At 41.3% G+C, this 18,707-nt stretch overlaps 1 protein-coding gene across 1 annotated transcript in view; it reads right to left on the bottom strand.

The window, feature by feature from the left end:
- The window catches only part of UNC5D (unc-5 netrin receptor D), a 288,529-nt gene that overhangs the window by 22,092 nt on the left and 247,730 nt on the right, over positions 1–18,707 (bottom strand). Inside the window, exons 14-15 of the mRNA XM_036838629.1 lie at positions 13,142–13,291; positions 6,142–6,306 (exon numbers count right to left, since the gene is read on the bottom strand). Of these exons, the coding sequence (XP_036694524.1) occupies positions 6,142–6,306; positions 13,142–13,291 (315 nt within the window). The remainder of the gene's footprint in view (positions 1–6,141; positions 6,307–13,141; positions 13,292–18,707) is intronic.

Here is an 18,707-nt window from a genome sequence, read left to right as displayed (position 1 = left end):
CCTCATTCTGGGACCCCTATAATGCGAATGTTGGCAGGTTTAATGTTGTCTCAGAGGTCTCTTAGGCTGTCTTCATTTCTTTTCATTCTTTTTTCTTTATTTTGTTCCATGGCAGTGAATTCCACCATTCTGTCTTCTAGGTCATTTATCCGTTCTTCTGCCTCAGTTATTCTCCTATTGATTCCTTCTAGTGTATTTTCCATTTCAGTTATTGTATTGTTCATCTGTTTGTTTGTTCTTTAATTCTTCTAGATCTTTGTTAAACATTTCTTGCATCTTCTCGATCTTTGCCTCCTTTCTTTTTCTGAGGTCCTGGATCATCTTCACTATCATTATTCTGAATTCTTTTTCTGGAAGGTTGCCTAGTCTTTTTCTGGAAGGTTGCCTATCTCCACTTCATTTAATTGTTTTTCTGGGGTTTTACTTTGTTCCTTCATCTGGTACATAGTCCTCTGTTTTCATTTTGTCTGTCTTTCTGTGAATGTGGTTTTTGTTCCATAGGCTGCAGGATTGTAGTTCTTCTTGCTTCTGCTGTCTGCCCTCTGGTGGATGAGGCTATCTAAGAGGCTTGTGCAAGCTTCCTGATGGGAGGGACTGGTGGTGGGTAGAGCTGGGTGTTGTTCTGGTGGCCAGAGCTCAGTAAAAGTTTAATCCGTTTGTCTGCTGTTGGGTGGGGCTGGGTTCCCTCCCTGTTGGTTGTTTGGCCTGAGGCAACCCAGCACTGGAGGCTACAGGCTCTTTGGTGGGGCTAATGGCAGGCTCTGGGAGGGCTCATGCTAAGGAGTACTTCCCAGAACTTGTGCTGCCAGTGTCCTTGTCCCCGTGGTGAGCCACAGCCACCCCCCACCTCTGCAGGAGACCCTCCAACACTAGCAGGTAGGCCTGGTTCAGTGTCCTATGGGGTCACTGCTCCTTCCCCTGGGTCCTGATGTGCACACTACTTTGTGTGTGCCCTCCAAGAGTGCAGTCTGTGTTTCCCCCAGTCCTGTCGAAGTCCTACAATCAAATCCCTCTAGACTTCCAAGTCTGATTCTCTAGGAATTCCTCCTTCTGTTACCAGACCCCCAGGTTGGGAAGCCTGACATGGGGCTCAGAACCTTCACTCCAGTGGGTGGACCTCTGTGGTATAAGTGTTCTCCAGTTTGTGAGTCACCCACCCAGTGGTTATGGGATTTGATTTTATTGTGATTACGCCCCTCCTACCATCTCATTGCAGCTTCTCCTTTGTCTTTGGATGTGAGGTATTTTTTTTGGTGAGTTCCAGTGTCTTCCTGTTGATGATTGTTCAGCAGTTAGTTGTGAATCCAGTGCTCTCACAAGAGGGAGGGAGCACCTGTCTGTCTACTCCGCCATCTTGAACCAATGAGCCCAGTGCTTTTCTGATATATAAGATGTTCATAAAATAAACCACCTCAGGCTTCTCACTGCATAAAATAGGTTACAAGATATATCATTTTTTATCATGGTATGTAAAATTTCTTCTAGCCTTTAAAAATACAAATCAAGTAGGAATCATTTCTTTAAAAATTTCCTGATTTAAGGCATGGTAATGTCCTTAAAAAGAATAGTAAAAAACCATTGAGAGAGAGAATAAAAGGAATTCTGTACAGGATAACATGGTAATGGTCATTGTAAAATGGCACTAAAGGGTGTTAACATGTGAAAAGGTGGCTTGCCAGTGAAACTGAAAACACAGTGTATCCACGTGAAAAGATGGCAATAGACACAGACAGATGCCCTCATGGCATCTATGATTTGACCAACTCGACCAAGCTCTGTCTTTCCTGTTAAATGGACAGAGTGGTACGATTTAAAGGTGAATAAAGTATTACATGAGACTGACTTGTAAAAATATGTATTTTTTCTACTTACTACACTTTAATAAATGGGCTCCCATGTCCCTTGTAAAGTTTCCAAATTTAAATATTTCCCATGTGTAAGGATGACACTTTATATAAAATTTATGATACGTTCTAAAAGACATCTGGGCCGAGTAATAAGAATCCAGCGGATGCATCACATCTTCTGTTTAAATTAAATATGCAGAGGAACAGTAGATTTTCATGCTCTGAACATAGGAGATAAGGTGCTGCTACCTGGTTAATATGGGAGCTGTAAATCAGTGAGGAATTCCAAGTATTCTGTCTACTTTGTAACAGACACATCATCCCCCAACTTCTACCACTTTTAGAAGAAAGATAAGAGAATTTCTTGAATGGAAAATTTTAACATGCAAGATTCCCATTATAAGTTGTTTCTACCAAAAGATAGATTCTTTAATATTATTACATTAATAAGGAAGGAGGAAATAAATGACTTGGGGATTCTTCCCTTCTGCTCAATATTAGCAAACTTACTTTGCTTTAGTCCACAATACTGTTGCTTTATAGAGTGTCAGTTGGCTATCATCATTAGGTAATGTAGTTGGGTTAAATTTAAGGAGACCAACCTGCTTCCAAAGATTGACACAATAATGGCTACTCTAAAGAACAGAAAAGATATATTACCTTGACCACTGAAATAATTTTTAAATTTGAGAATGATATGAATGGTTATTTGGAAAACCATTTAGATATGAGGCATGAAGGAATATGATGGATGTGGAGCTGAACATAAAGAACCAAATGCCTTCAGTGAGGATGCTCACTGCATTAATTAATTTAAAATCAATGTTTTGTATTATATATATATATACACACACACACACACACACACACACACACACACACATATATATTTTACCTCTCATGGTTCCATTGCTAAAATCTCGAAATATAGTGAGACTAAGGCAATCCATTTTAAAGTAAGGTAGGAAGGGGGAGCTGTGAGCCCAGATATGTGAGGATTTTTTTTTTTTTTGGTGGGTGAGATATTAAAATACATATTTCAAAGATATCTATTGAAAGTTTCAAAAATTTTAGTTCTTTATTATTATTAAACAATGACACTTTATTACTAACTTATTAAAACCACCTAAAGCAGAATCTTTCAGCATAGTGGCCATGAAGTATGATGATCTTTAATAACTGATCTGTTATTCTTGACTCAGTGATTGATATAGACCCATGTCTTGAATATATCCTGCCTCCTCTCTCCAGGTATTCCCACTTTCTCAGAGCTTTATGTATCTTCAGTTTTCTCGAACTGTCTACCATAAAAACCAAGTCAGTTTTAGGGAGAAGAAGATGGTTTTTATCACCAGATATATGCTTTTCCCAGGAATGAAACAATCCCAGGGTTGGAAGGGCCTTGAGTGATCATTCAATCAAGACATCCTTTTGCAGGCAGATCTACATGTAGGAAATAGATTCTATTTGTGAAGATGTATAGAATGAACACTTATTCTAGCCCAACACACAAAAGGTACATCTCATCCTTCTGCAGTCTTGAGGAAAGAACTTCCCAATTTTCATCTACTTTTAGACTCAAAGGCAAAATTGCTGATGCTGTGATGTTTGTCACTTGTGCCTAAGCCCCCAAAGAGAGGGCTTATATTATGGACAAGGCCCATGGTTAGGACGAATAAATTAAACCTCCTCGGTTGAGTTCCTGGAGTGGTACTGAATATTAATCCAGACTTTGGTCTTAAAGTTTAGTATCTCAGCTGGGAACTCTGGCTACCCATCTTATTAGCTCTATGATCTTGGATAAGAAGGTTGACTTCCTGGAGACTGTTACATCATGTAAAATTGTGATGATATAATACTAATCCACAGAGCTGTGATGGTTATATGTGAAAGCACATGAAGTGGTACCTGAAACATAGTGGCTTTCGAAAGTTATTAATTTTCCTCTGACGTAGAAAATGATGGCCAATGAGATTTGCCTAAGAAATAAGAGTTTGGTACAAAGAAATGGGGATGCACTGGGCCAAATTTCAGCAGGGACACTTAAAGCAATTAATTAAATGATCCTTACAGGATCAAACAAGTTAATAAAGCTTCCAAAATGCAGCAGCCTACAACTTAGATTGCTGTAGTCCACCACTGAATGTCTAAATATTATTCTGCCTCCATCTACCAAGAGGTACTGTGATGTCATGTTCTTTAAGGCTTTCCAAAGTGATCGTAAACTTTGTTAAGCATTAGAAAAGGAACTGGAGAGTAAAGAAGGTTATGTTTATTAGCTCATTTTCTTTTCTTTTAATTAATTAATTTATTTATTTTTGGCTGTGTTGGGTCTTCATTGCTGCGCGCAGGCTTTCTCTAGTTGTGGTGAGCAGACTTCTCGTTTTGGTGGCTTCTCGTTGCGGAGAACGGGCTCTAGGTGCGCGGGCTTCAGTAGTTGTGGCTCGTGGGCTCTAGAGCACAGGCTCAGTAGTTGTGGTGCACGGGCTTAGTTGCTCCGCAGCATGTGGGATCTTCCCAGACCAGGGCTCGAACCTGTGTCCCCTGCATTGGCAGGCAGATTCTTAACCACTGTGCCACCAGGGCAGCCCCTATTAGCTCATTTTCTTTCCATGCACTTCAAGGGTTTATTAAGCAAGGAGCAAAGGTGCCAGGATGTGTCAACCTTATCACATTCCTTTCACACAAATATCCTGTAATAGCTGAAATTGATCCTCAATATCTGGGTGCCTTAGAAAGTAAAAACCTTTTAAACCTGGAATTCTTTTGTCGACCTGTTGACAGGTATTTAGGGCAATTTTCATCAGAGGCATCTTATGTCCTGCCTTTTTACTCTTTCTTCTGAAGTGCAGCTCTTCTTAGATTTTCTCTTTTGTTTTAATTTTAAAACTCCCATACGATTTGTATTTTACTTTGAAATAAATTGTCTTAAATATGCCATGACTGTTCAAGAAAGAGACTCTAAAAATATCTTGCCTGAGGTTTCTGGATCTACCTTTCCTATCAGAACTATGTTAGCACATAATGCTAATTGGCAATAACAAATGCAAATATGGTAGAAACATGTCAGTTAAGACAGCTATCAATTTTGAGGCACACTTCTTTGGAAAGCCATCCACACTTTAGAGAAAACTATTTGGGGAATTAGCCACACTCATTTTGCATAAACAGTGAACCGCAATGAGAAAGGAGGGAAGTGATAATGCTTGTAGGCTACAAGTTTTGAGAAAAAACCGCACCTGAAATTGAGTTGTACGGATACAAAATGCATTAAACCTTCTGCTGAGCTTATATATTATTTATATATGTATACGTGAATATATATGTGTGTGTATGTATGTATATGTATATATACACATACACGTTCTAAGGTGAACAATCCAGTATGTGTGTTTTTCTAAACTAGCCAGGGATTGCGTTGGAATTGCTAAACAACGCGTTACCAGCTCCCCTGATTCTCGCCTCAGCTACTCTCTCCCTCTACCCTCAAATAACCATTCAGGAGGGAATGCCATTGTCTACTTGATAAGCTCAAGTCCAGAGCCATGGAGTCATTCAGTGGTTTAGGGCCAGTCCAAAGCCATGGCATTTCAGGTGTCTTTTTGCAAAAGTTCCCAAGTGAATTCTCCTCTGACTCCCATTCTAACTCTGCCCTTCAGTTATATGACCTTGGAGGAAGTCCTATCCCTTTTTGCACTGCTATGTCCTTACTGTGTAGAATGAGATTATTATCTACTCTATCTTATATTATTGTATTGATGAAATCTAGGCTTAATGGAAATGAGGATGTGTAGAAACCCTGATCCTGGAGGGTAAGAGAAATTGTAAGACAATCAGGAACCAAGGCCTTGAAAATGAAATAACACAGATTGGGCAACTGACTTCTGAACAACTAGTCAGAACCGGCAGAAAAGCAGCCCACTGGTGACCTTGTGTCTTCTTAGGGTTATGTGTCTCAGTTCAATAATGAATCACAGTTGATATTCCATGTCTGCCATGAACTGTTAGATTGATTGTGGTTTTGTGTGTAAAAAGCCCTGGACAAATTCCTTCCCCAAAGGTCCCTCCACAGAGCCTATGCTCTGATGGGTTGCGTTTCCCTGCCCCAGTGGGCAGCTCAGTTCCATCCTCAGCCTGAGGAGAAGTTAATTTTCCCTTATCAGTAATGAGGATTCAAAAAGTGAGTGCCTTTCGAAGCTCTTTCATGCTATATGTGTAGCACAACTGAGACAGGTATACAGTCCTTAATGTCCTTTTAGAAACGGGGTCGGGGACATGTAGACCAAGGACTCACCTCGAGGATTGATGTCTGCACTTGGAGGATCTGTTCATGGCCTTTGAGCTGCCGGATGCAGATTTTGCAGGACAGCTGGGTGGTGGTGGGCGTGTAGCGTTCCAGGGAGAAGGCACAGTGCAGGGGCTGCCGGTTACCGCACCACACGCGGGAGAATGGGACTTCCTGCGGGGGAGACGGGGGGGAGAAGAGGGCTATGGTGTGCAGAGCCCGGCTGAGGTGAACAGAGAGCAGGAGGGACCTAATCACAATAATTAGGATGATGATGATGACGGTGATGGCAGGAGAGGTAATTGCCTAAGCGACTCTGGTGGAACTGTTGTAGAAATAATGTTCCAGCATATGCCAAGCAGCACAAAGGTAATTAACGTCAATTCCAATTGATAACATATGAATTCCAAAACCACACTGCAAGAGCTCAGCTTTCACTTGGTGACTCACACAGTTAGCAAGAATACCATCAAAAGTTAATCGTCATGTCTTTCCATGACAGAAATATTCTAGAAGACTCCTATGGGTAGACTCCTAGGATTAGATGCCTACTCCATCCTTCTACCTAAGCCCGGGGTAGGATGATATTTTCTCACTTAAATGAAAATTATGCTGAAGAACTGACTGGCCAGAACTTATGCCCATACCACAAACTCATGCCAAATTGTATAAACATAATGTTGCTAAATGTATCCAGCATAAAAATTATACCTACTGCAGAATCATACACACACACCCCAGAGAGAGACACACAAACACAACAGGCTACCCCAGAACAGTCTAGTTTGCCAACTCCTCATTCATTCAATTCATCCATTCTCAGTTACGTGTACAATGCCTACTAATAACCAGACACTGTACTAGATAAACAAGAAAAGAACAGTAAGAATTGAGGTCTGGTCCCCACTTTCAAGGGACTTATAGACAATTGAGTGGCAAAAGCAATTTTCACTAAATGAGGGGGGAAATTATAAAATCTATACACATTCCCCTTTCCCCCATGACCAGCTGGTGCTTGCCACCAATTGGCTCAGGCACGTGGCTTTACACTAATGTGAAGTAGAGGTCAGTCACTGGTAATCTTCCATCTACTAAAATGTCTTTCATTCCTACTCAGATCAGGCTGTGGTCCTTGGCAATGACCTCCTATTTCCAGCCTATAGTAATCTTCATTCTCCCTTCTTTCTCTTTTCCGCATCCCATTCATTTGCTCTTTCACCTGTTGCTACAAATACAATTTCCCCCAATACTGATGCTGAAAGGCAGCAAAAGATGTATCAAGTCTGGAAGTCTGAGTCTCTGAAGTGTGACTGGTGATGGACTCAGCAGGTGTTTTAAGACCAAAGGCCATGATGAGAATTCAATCTACCCACTTTGAGGAACTATGAGTTACCTAGTTATCCCTGAGCTCCAATCTGTACACTTGTTGGTTTCCTCATTTTCTCTATAGGAAGTCTCACAGACCCTGATTTTGGATACTTGCTGGGGGGGACCAGCAGGGAGGGATGGAGTTTAGATTGTTGCAGACTTGAGTACAAGAGAGCCAGCTTTAGGGATTACGAAGGAACGAACTCACGCGTTAACCCCTACCACACATCCCAGCAAGGGATGTAAGGGTGTCGTGTTTTTGTTTTGTTTGTTCTGAAACCTGAACCAAGGGAAAGGCAGTGGATCTTTGTCTCAAGAAGTAGAGACAAGGACTCAGAGAAGGTCTGTATGTTGACACTGCAGACTTTCATTGACTTTATCCCTGTGCAGAATGTGGGCTGTTCGGAGGCAACTCTCTCTCCACCATCCTCAGTTCTCCCCTACGTGGCAGGGGCTGGAAGCCTGAAAACTACATTTCACAGCTCTCTCCAGCAGGGAGTTCACATGTCCATTCTGCCCGTGAGAAGTACTTGTTTTAAACTTGGAAGGAAGAGAAGGAGCGGAAGCCTCGTCCTCGCTGCTCCTCTGACAGCAGCGAGCAAACCCAGAGGCTTCAGCTGACAGCACGTGTGAGGTTTGCAGGGGCTTCTGAGAACCATCTGCTTCAGGGCTGTTGTGTTTTCCTCAACTCACCAAACTTGCCGGTTTCCTTATATCGCTAGTGGCTTTCTCTGACCTTGGCTCTCCTAGGCTTTCCAAAGGCTTTATAAGCACATAAATCCTTTGATTACATTTCCCCTGGATTGAAATATCTTTTCTTGACCCAAACCATTCTCTAATGAAACACCAGTGGCTTAGAAGAAGTTCTCTTAGAAACTAAGATGAGCTGGGCGGCGCTGGAAGGTTCACTATAGTGGGTTCCACAGAGAGGCTCTCATCCAGGGGAAACTCAGGGAGAAGCATGAAGCTAATGGTCACTAAGGAAGCATGTGGCTGCAGCACCGCTTGCTTATGTCACCAGCAGGACAGCACAGGTCCAACCCACGTTCTTCCTAAACTGAGAGTTTTTCTTATGAGCTCTTCCCTTTCCCTCCTAGCAGCAGCAGGCACTTCGGATCGGTGTGGCCTCCCAGCAACCTTTAGAGGAAGTCATTCCCTAAAACACTCAAAAATGACTTTTCACCTGCACCAAATCCTATACCAGATAAAACAGTAATAATATGTATTTACAAGGTCTGCCGTTTCTCCTTATTGTGTAACCCGACTCTTTTCACGCTGCTCCATGGTTTAGTAAACCACGGGTAACTCTCACTTCATATCTCAGCCTCCAGCTCTTGTGTCTCTGTCTCCTGAACTCTTCAAAACCCCATCTGCTCACATACGCCCAATTGCCATTTCTCTGTGGAGAACCCCAACAGCTGCATCTCTGGTTTTTATTTCATTATCATCCATCACTGACATTATACCCCTAATCAGTAGAAACAATTTTAGTTGGCCTTTCCTTTCTCAGACAGGTCTACCTTTTGAAAACGGATTATCACCATCTCTCTCTCATCGTCATTCTCCTCCAATTTTTCTATCTCCACACATAATCTTCTCTGACGTCATCACAGCTAACTGGAAGTAAACTGCTCGGCAACCTTCCTATCTTCAGTCTCTACTACACGAGTTATTGAGGGGGTTGAGGCTTGACTGGGGAGGAAACAGAAAGCAGTTGATTGGTATTCTTTAGGGAAGAGCTTATGGTCTCTCTTTTACCTGTAATCATGAGTTGGGGGGGGCACTGATGTGACCGCATCACCTGGGAACTCTGCTTTCATTACATGATTCCTCTGCTTGGGGGACCAGAATGGCCCCAGGATGCCTGCGTGATAAACACAGCCCCCTGGGACTTCCCTGGTGGCCCAGTGGTTAGGACTCCACGGTTCTGCTGCAGGGGGAACTAAGATCCCACGTGCTGTGTGGCCAACAAAACAAAACAAAACAAAACAAAACAAACACAGTCCCCTGCCTGGCCTTCAAGGGCTTCTTCCATCCTCTGTCACCTCATCCTCACTCTCTCCAGTCTCAACGTACAAGCCCTCAAACTCACTTTCTTCCCCAAGCCAGTACGTTTTGATAGAGTTACTCTGCACCATCCCCTTCAACAAAAGTAACTATAACAGAGGGCTCCACGGTTCATAGGTGTTTTTGCCTAAATAAGCTAACTAAGGAGGTTTTCGTTTGAAATTTGAGTCATTACAGGGTAATATAAATGTTTGGACTTCAGGGCTCTAGACAGAGCTGAATTCAAGGTCCAGATCTTAAACAAACCTACATTTTTTCTGCAGTAGCTTTGAATCCTTGGTAATGCTTACCTTCCTTAAATTAAAAAAAAAAAAAGGCACTGACCACTTATTGAAAAGTATCTTCTGTGGTGTCACTTGCTAAATTTTGTATATTTTCTCCTGAGAACACTGGAAAAACCCGCCACAGAGATAATGTTTTCTTGCAGAAAGACATGAGAATCGGCACACAAAAAAATTCTTCTCTTTTCTCTTTCCATTCTACTGCACACAGTCAAAACATTTAAAAAATCTGATATTAAGACAGTGTCAAAAGAATATTTTTTAATTGTTGACTTGAGTAGCAGCTGCCGGTAGTGCTCAACAAAACATTTAAAAATAATAGAATTAGAAGCACTGTGATTAGTGTGTTTTCAGGGCAATCATCTTTGCTTTCATTTATTCAAAAAAAAAAAAAAAAAGGCAAAACAAAACACCAAGATGCTCACTGAGCGGAGAGGAATTATGTGGGAAGTAATACAAGAGGACGAAGTGTAGCAAAGTTATGGGGGTTTCAAGAATTCCGGAAATGTTTCCATTTTGAGTCCCATTATAATTAGTTTCCTAGCAGATGGGGACCATGTAAATCATATCCTAGCAGGAGACAGACACTGGGTTCTCCAAGATACATAGCATGCTGTAAGACAGCTGCTTTTATCCTACAGAGGTGACAGCCTGGCTTGGTGTTTTGTAGGATTTAGAAAATAAATTAATATTTTATTGCATACTGTTTATTACAGCTTCTTCACCCCACAGGCAGCAAGGAATAAAGGCAACGATGATTAAGTAGTTCTCAGGTCCCAGTAACCTACTGAGAGCAGAGTTATTTCCCTCTAAAGGAGGGTTGCTAAGTCTTCCAAGGGGACAATAGCATATCACTAATTGTGGTAGAGTCTTAAGAAAAGGGGGCATAATTAATTCTTTATTTTGGAAGGACTAGTGTTGTGGGCCTCATTTTTTTCTTTGAATCAAGGTTAGTGGGGTCTATGGTAACCAGATCTCCTAAGAACTCACATGCCCTTCCCTTTCACCCATCATACCTGGTTTCATAAGCAATAAGGGTTGTAGCCTAGCATTTTATAAATTGTCATCCTCCAGAATCGAAACCAACAAGATTTAAAATCTAGTTGGTCCTAATATGTAGGCTCTCACCACATAGCTCTGGACCCAATCTTGAACTCACATCATTCTAAAAACATCTCTTGGTTGGTGTCTGATAGGGCAACTATTCTATGCACTGGATACCTCCCTGAGAAATTCCACCTTTCCCAGAAGAAAAAAGGAAGGTTTTTTAGGAGAGTAAGCTTTGGGTACCAACTGGAATATGTCACTTCCCAGATTCCTGATTTGAAGTTAGAGAAAGGGAGAGAGGAATAAGAAGACAAGAATACCAGAGGTCTTCTACCCACTGACTTGGAAGATGGCAGAAGATGACAGGAACATTTACCAGTTGAAGGAGAGACCTATAAATGATGTCAGGAGGAGTGAGGTTTTCTGTCTCCACAATAGTGCTCTGTGAGTTCTCATCCACTAAGCCTTAACAAAAAGCCATTCTCTATTATCCACACCGAGTTTGTCAGCGCACATGATGTTCTCCATGAAGTTCAAGCAGGCTGAACACAAACCCTCCCCAGAGTGTGAGAATCTGATGCCTGGAGCAAACACAGCATGGCCATTAAGACAAGCACAACATGTAGGCATATTGCTGGGGGTTCAGTGATCACAGGAGCAAAGAAATTGGTTCTAAGGGTGGCGAAGAGAAAGGAAGAATAGAGCAGAAAGCCATTTGTGGGGAAGAAAAATGAAGTGGAAATGAAAACAGTGGCAAGCCTCCTGGTGCAGAGAAAATTAAATTGTTTCTCAGCCTTCCAAGACTCTTTCAAATTATGCTCAATTACAGAAGGCAAATGCTTATACATGTTCACAACCTCTATGTAATCCAACCTACCCTGGCAGTAAAGCTGGTTGGGTTTTCTTGCTAGCCAGTGCTTTTTGCCTTTGGCTGGCCCTGTTGCATCCTTTGGGGTGGGCAGGCATTAACCCCCACCAAGCCTTTTGTACCTGAGGCTCTCTTTGGAATCCCTGGTGTTGGAATTGTTGTTTAAGTGCCACTGAGAGGTTATGGTTCTTTCATCTGATTTTTTTTTTTTAATCTCCAAGCATTAAACTTAATAGTTACTTTGGACTGAGTCACTTGTACCAGATCCAGTGAAATGATGCCCTTAAATCAATAAAGATTAATACACAGAGGAATTTGCATGACTATCAGGATTTGTTTTAATAATACCCTGAAGTTCAATTTGGACTAGAAACTTTGAATACTGCTTTCTGGGAAACAGAGACACCTAGGTCTAGAACATCATAAATAACACATTTATTCATAGAAAACCTCTCTCCATAAAAAAAAAAATGGTAAAGTTTTCAAAAAAAAAAAAAAATTGTACGGGGCCCTGAGAGAGATTCTTGTTGCTTTGAATGCACTAAAATTATACATAGAGGGGGCAATTCCCAAGGTAATGAGAAATCTGAAAAGTAAATATAAAAATATGGCCTTAACCAATTTGAAAATTCTGAATTTTAGAAGTGTAAGGTGTTTTTCTAACTCTCTTTCTAACTTTTTTCTAACTCTCATGGCATGGGCAAGGTTTTTCTCTTTGAGATTTGGCTTATTTCCATTCTGACAAGCCGGTATATCTTGTGCATGGTTTTTAAAAAAATGAATGCTGTAAAGATGGAAAGGTTAAAAAACCCAAAGAGGCATTGACATTTCTTTGTTTTTCAATTTGTGATTTCTTCTTCCCATCTTGCTCAATTCATCTGGCAGCAAGCACTTTATATATTCAGGACAAACTCTCTTGTTCCCATCTGGTTGGCCAGAGTGCTCTACAACTCAAAATTATCACCCTTAAAAGGTTTCTCCCTGACATCCAGTTCATTCGTACTTGAACAGGATTAAAACTGTGTCTCATAATGAACTGATCTGAATCAAAACAAACCCACAAACACATCCTGCTCTAAGTTGTTAAATGACCACCTTCAACCTATCCCGAGTGGCGATTTAAGCAGGAGAGAGGAGAAATGTCACATTACCTGACACACAAGCCCCTTTTTCCCCCACGTGTTAGAAACCCATGGATTTATGACAGTAGGTTTCATTCCCTGGCTGTAGTGCAAACTGTTACATGTCTGTGACAGTTTTGAAATTAAATCCACAGTTTCAAAGGAGGAGGAAAGTCAAGAGTACCCTCACCAGGGCTTGTGATATGCGTGCTGGTTAAAGCAAAGCTATTTCTGTCAGAAACCCATTGGGCCAGTACCTGGCATGCAGTGAATGGTTTAATTCTCCAGAGGAATGGGGGGATATCAAGGACAGAGATCTGCAGACTAAAGGTATTCCCTTTGAAATGCAGCAACTTTGGTTCTTCAAGGAGTTGTCCGCCTTGATGCCTTTCATCTGAAACCACTTCCTATAGGGCAAGAAAAAGAAAGAAGCACAGCAATGAAGTACCCAATTTCCTCCACGTTTTCCTTCCATAGATACGTATACTCCCTCTCATGTGTCTCCCAGGAATAGACGAACAGCATGATGAGCACACTCTACTTTTACGCCCCGCCCCCATCCTTGCAAGGTCAGGGCTAAGGGGCTACAGGCTGCTGAGAACTAAGGATCTGGACACAAAGAAACAATTGTTCTTCATTACTGTATTGTTGAGGCTTTTACACACACTGTGCCCGTAATCAAGGGATGTATTTGTACTTAACCTAACACATCATCATATTTCATGAGAAGGGGAGACACAGCCCCTCCTCCACTCCACTCCTCGTCTGGTTCCCTTGTTTGTCACTAACACAGGCATCATCCAATACTTATCCTTTAGCTCAAAATAAATCTTGCAAAGTGCATGTATCATGTTTATTTGTAGTAATGTTCACAGAAGTTATGCCAAAAGGCCAAGAAAAAATAAGTTGTCAAGTCAGTTTCAGCTCAGGAAAAAAATCAAATTCCTGAGATAAATACTCCTTTATCTTTCACTGACAAATCTTTGTAATTATATCTCATACAAACACAATTCACATACATTCTACTAAGCAAACCATTTAACTGGTTCCAAATTTGTGGCGTTTAGAATCATCTCCATAAGACAAGTGAAATAATAGAACAGATATGAACGCTATAAAATGTCAAACTACTGTAGGGGGTGAGGTTTTCAGTGTTAGTGGAGATGAAAGATTTCCCTAAATCCCCATTTAAAAAAATCACCGTTAATTGACTTATAATTTCCTTGCAGAGCTAGGATAAATAGGAAAACTGAAATCCTTTAATGATGTCCTATAATCTTCCCAGAGTCTAAAAAAGGTTGTTAAGAAGCCAGGCAAATAGGTTTATAAATACAATAAAACTTACATTTCAATTATCAGGGAGTGAAAGCAGCTTCAGAAGTTATCTTTCCCATCTCTTGTTTATGTATAGATTAACATTAATGAAAGTGTTTCTAAGAAGCAGCTTTCCAGCTTTTATCCTTCATGTACACACAAACTGTTAAAGGTTGCTAATGTCTCTTCTCAGGACTAAACGATTCCATTCCAGCGTCATTTTCTCCAGCTCTTGGGATGTGGAAGGGGTGTGTCTTGGGGCCCTGAGTCAGCACTGAACTTGCTGTGATGATGGAAGTGGTCCATACCTGTGCTTTCCAATATGGTATCCACTAGCCAAAGTGGTTAGAGTGAGTAAGGAACTAAGATTTTCATTTTAGTTAATTCAAATGTAGATACGCACACATGGTTGGCAATTACTGTACTGGACAGGGCAGTGCTAGATAATTCATTACCTTGTGGGTCTAAGCGTTGGACATAATAACACAGTGGCCAGTGTCTAGTGAGGGCTGCAAGCAGTGGAAGGAAAGAGGCAGGGTGGGAGGAAAGGGAGTTAATGCCAGACGCTGACTTTAGGTCTTTACAGATGCTGGTCTGTTCCCTCTTTTGAGATTTAATGAGTGTCCAGTGGAGCAGTGCTTGAGCTGGGCACTGGGTGAACAGAAATGAAACACCAAGGAGCTCACAGTCTAGAGAGAGGGTCAGAACAGCAAGCATATGAGTATAATATAGCATCTAACTATTACAAATATGTATATTCCCAAAGGTTAAGGCAAGACAGAGGGTGCCTAACCCAGATGGGCAGAGAGGCCAGGAAATGAATTGGGAAATTAATGGAGGAAGTGATATTTGAACTGAGCCTGGAAGTAAATATAGGGGCTACTCATGGGAAAGGGAAGGAGAGTGCATTCCAGACACTGAATGGGCTCTGCACAAAGGCACGGAGGCCAGACAGAGCTGGGATAGAAGGTTAGGGTGGAAAGTGTATGGCTGGAGGTGATGAATATTATAGGGCAGGGGCCAATCACGAATTCTGCCTTACCATGCTAGGGACTTGTATTTTTGTTTAGAGTAATGTTGTTCGGGTTTAAGGGAGTATGAGAATTTTCTGAGGGTTATATATACTCAAGAGGGCACTCATCTTGTAAACCAAAAATGGAAGCACAGGCTTCTAATCACATTTCCGCATGGTCTTGGGCAAGTCACTTAATCTTTAGGCTTCAGTTCTTTACTTGGGTTTATTCACAGCCAAGCAAAATCATTAGCATGGTAATATACTAACTTCTTTTTGCCATTCAAGGTTAGAAACAGGGACAAATAAGAAATTTGCTTATTCAAACCATATTAAAGCCATGGAATAACAACAGTGTTGACTTGTCAAAGTATATTTGACTGTGGGCTTCCCTGGTGGCGCAGTGGTTGGGAGTCTGCCTGCCAATGCAGGGGACACGGGTTCGAGCCCTGGTCCGGGAAGATCCCACATGCCGCGGAGCAACTAAGCCCGTGAGCCACAACTACCAAGCCTGCGCTCTAGAGCCCGCGAGCCACAACTACTGAAGCTTGCGTGCCTAGAGCCCGTGCTCGGCAACAAGAGAGGCCACCGCAATGAGAGGCCCATGCACTGCAACGCAGAGTAGCCCCCGCTCACTGCAACTAGAGAAAACCCGTGTGCAGCGACGAAGACCCAATGCAGCCAAAAATAAATAAATAAATAAATTTATATTTAAAAAAAAAAAAAAGTATATTTGACTGGGTAGGCTCTCTGAAGTGTATCCCTGTTCTTTAAATCTGACTTGCCTGAAAGTACAGCGAAATAAACCAAGGTCAGGCGATGAAGTGACTTGTTCAAGGCCATGAATTACTTGGCGTAGAGCTAGTCTATTTTAATATTTAGAAACTACATAGCATCATCACACTTGAAGGGAACTTAAGGTACTTAGTGATTTAAAACTTGATTATTTACAGAGGAAAACATGGAGACCCTCCCCCTTACCCCCAAGAAAGTGATTTGCCTGAAGTCACATGGCTAGTGACAGAGCTACTATATCAGTACCTGTTCATGGTCTAGTATTTTTCCTACTAGATTTCCCTGCATTTTCCTATACTATGCTTTATGTTTTTAAGAGTCATGTGAAGGTCAGACTGCTATTAACACTGTCCCATAAGTAATTTTTCATTGGTGCAAGATATATGTAAAGATGACATAAGTCAGTCTGTTTTTCAATAAATGCTGGAGAGGGTGTGGAGAGAAGGGAACCCTCTTACACTGTTGATGGGAATGTAAATTGGTGCAGCCACTATGGAGGACAGTATGGGAAGTTCCTTAAAAAACTAAAAACTGAGCTACCATATGACCCAGCAATCCCACTCCTGGGCATATATCTGGAGAAAAACAGGGTCCGGAAGTATACATGCACCCCAGTGTTCATTGCAGCACTGTTTACAATAGCCAGGACATGGAAGCAACCTAAATGTCCACTGACAGAGGAATGGATAAAGAAGATGTGGTACATATATACAATGGAATATTACTCAGCCATAAAAAAGAATGAAATAATGCCATTTGCAGCAACATGGGTGGACTTAGAGATTGTCCTACTGAGTGAAGTAAGTCAGAGAAAGAAATATCGTATGATATCACTTATATGCGGAATCTAAAAAGAAATGATACAAATGAATGTATTTACAAAACATAAACGGACTCACAGACTTTGAGAATGAACTTACGGTTACCGGGGTGGGCAGGGGGAAGGGTGGAGGGAAGGCATAGTTAGGGAGTTTGGGATTGACATGTACACACTGCTATATTTAACAAAGGATAACCAACAAGGACCTACTATATAGTACCGGGAACTCTGCTCAATGTTATGTGGCCGCCTGGATGGGAGGGGAGTCTGGGGGAGAATGGATACATGTACATGTATGGCTGAGTTGCTTTGCTGTGCCCCTGAAACTATCACAGCATTGTTAATCGGCTCTACTCCAATATAAAATAAAAAGTTAAAAAAGTCAGTTTTTGCCCTGTGGTTATATATACTATCTAAGCCATCCCTGAGATACAGAATGGAGGATATTAGGAATTTTTTAAATGGATAGCCACTTACAATTATCACCGAGGAAAATGGCACCTCTTAAAGATTTCTGCTTTAGGGCCCCCAATTTAAATACAACCATAATTTATTTTTACTTTTTTTTTTTTTTGCTTACTTTAATCTCCACATACTGAACGAACTACATACAATTAACAGTGTCTTGTAACCTTGTACAAAATATTAAGCAATTATAGCTATTTTGTAACAAAACAATTACTTATTAAAATGAAGAAGCCCAATAATGAACTAATCACTGTATTTATATATTTGTAAAGGCACAACTGGTTTCAGAGTGCAAGCTTAAAACCCTCTCCAAATAGGATAAATTGTACTTAACACAGAATTCCCAGTTACGCCCCTTCAACCTATTGTATTCCGCTCAGGGGCTGGGCCTAGACACTGTATTTTTAAATACTTCTCAGATGATGCTGATGTCCACCCGGGTTTGGGAATCAGTGGTACAAACAACTCTGCTGAGCTCCTTCGGAGTCATTCACACGGATGCGTCACCCCGAGAGTGGAATCTGATATCCATCTGATTTTTTCCTATCTGCCTCCTATGTGATAAGGGCCCTTGGCTAAACCTCTGAGTCTACTGTTAAATTGATATCTGTGTTAATTAAAGTAGAAAGTAGGGTCTGGCTGGTTTCTTATATATAAGATGTACCTAAAGGCTATGGTTGGTGGTTTTTCTGTCTCTTCTATTTCATCATTTCACATTGGCAGTTGCTAGTCATCCAGGGCTAGGAGTTGTAGCCAGGAGAAACTTGTGCTTTGTGCCTCACTGAGCCATTTATGTTGATTTAATGAGACAGGCAGCGATATTCAGGTGTGCTTCAGGGATACTAAAACAAGCAGGCTGAATTTACATATTTATGAGCCAAAACTGTTGAACTTAAGTGCGCACACACACACACACAGAAGTTATGTCGCTGTGGTGTTTTCCTTTAAATGCTTTACGTGAACGATATTTTCCAAGGTTGTATTATTGATAAACACAAGAGCTACATCTGGAGGAAATCCTCTGAAATTAGATTCTAAATCTCCATTAATGCCAAGTAAGTAATGAGGACCCAGAGGTACTGAATAGGAGTGCTGGGAGCAGTGGAGAAAAAAATTAGTTGTGGTTTTTTTTTCCCCCCTAAGATAGGGCAAGTGCTTAATTCCTTCCTTTCCCTATGTTAAGGTTTGTTTGAACTATGTGTGTGTGTGTGTGTGTGTGTGTGTGTGTGTGTGTGTGTGTGTGTGTGTGTGTGTGTGTGTGTGTGTGAGAGAGAGAGAGAGAGAGAGAGAGCGAGAGAGAGAATGTAATAAAATACAATAACAAAAACCTAGGTCTTAACATGTTACAACTTTGAAAATATATCACCATTCCTCAACCTTTGGTTTGAATTCATCAAAAGCGCCAATGTCAAAC

This window comes from Balaenoptera musculus, chromosome 21, assembly GCF_009873245.2.
Source record: "Balaenoptera musculus isolate JJ_BM4_2016_0621 chromosome 21, mBalMus1.pri.v3, whole genome shotgun sequence".
NCBI classification, from domain to species: Eukaryota; Metazoa; Chordata; class Mammalia; order Artiodactyla; family Balaenopteridae; genus Balaenoptera; species Balaenoptera musculus.
This window is presented reverse-complemented; position numbering and strand designations above follow the sequence as displayed.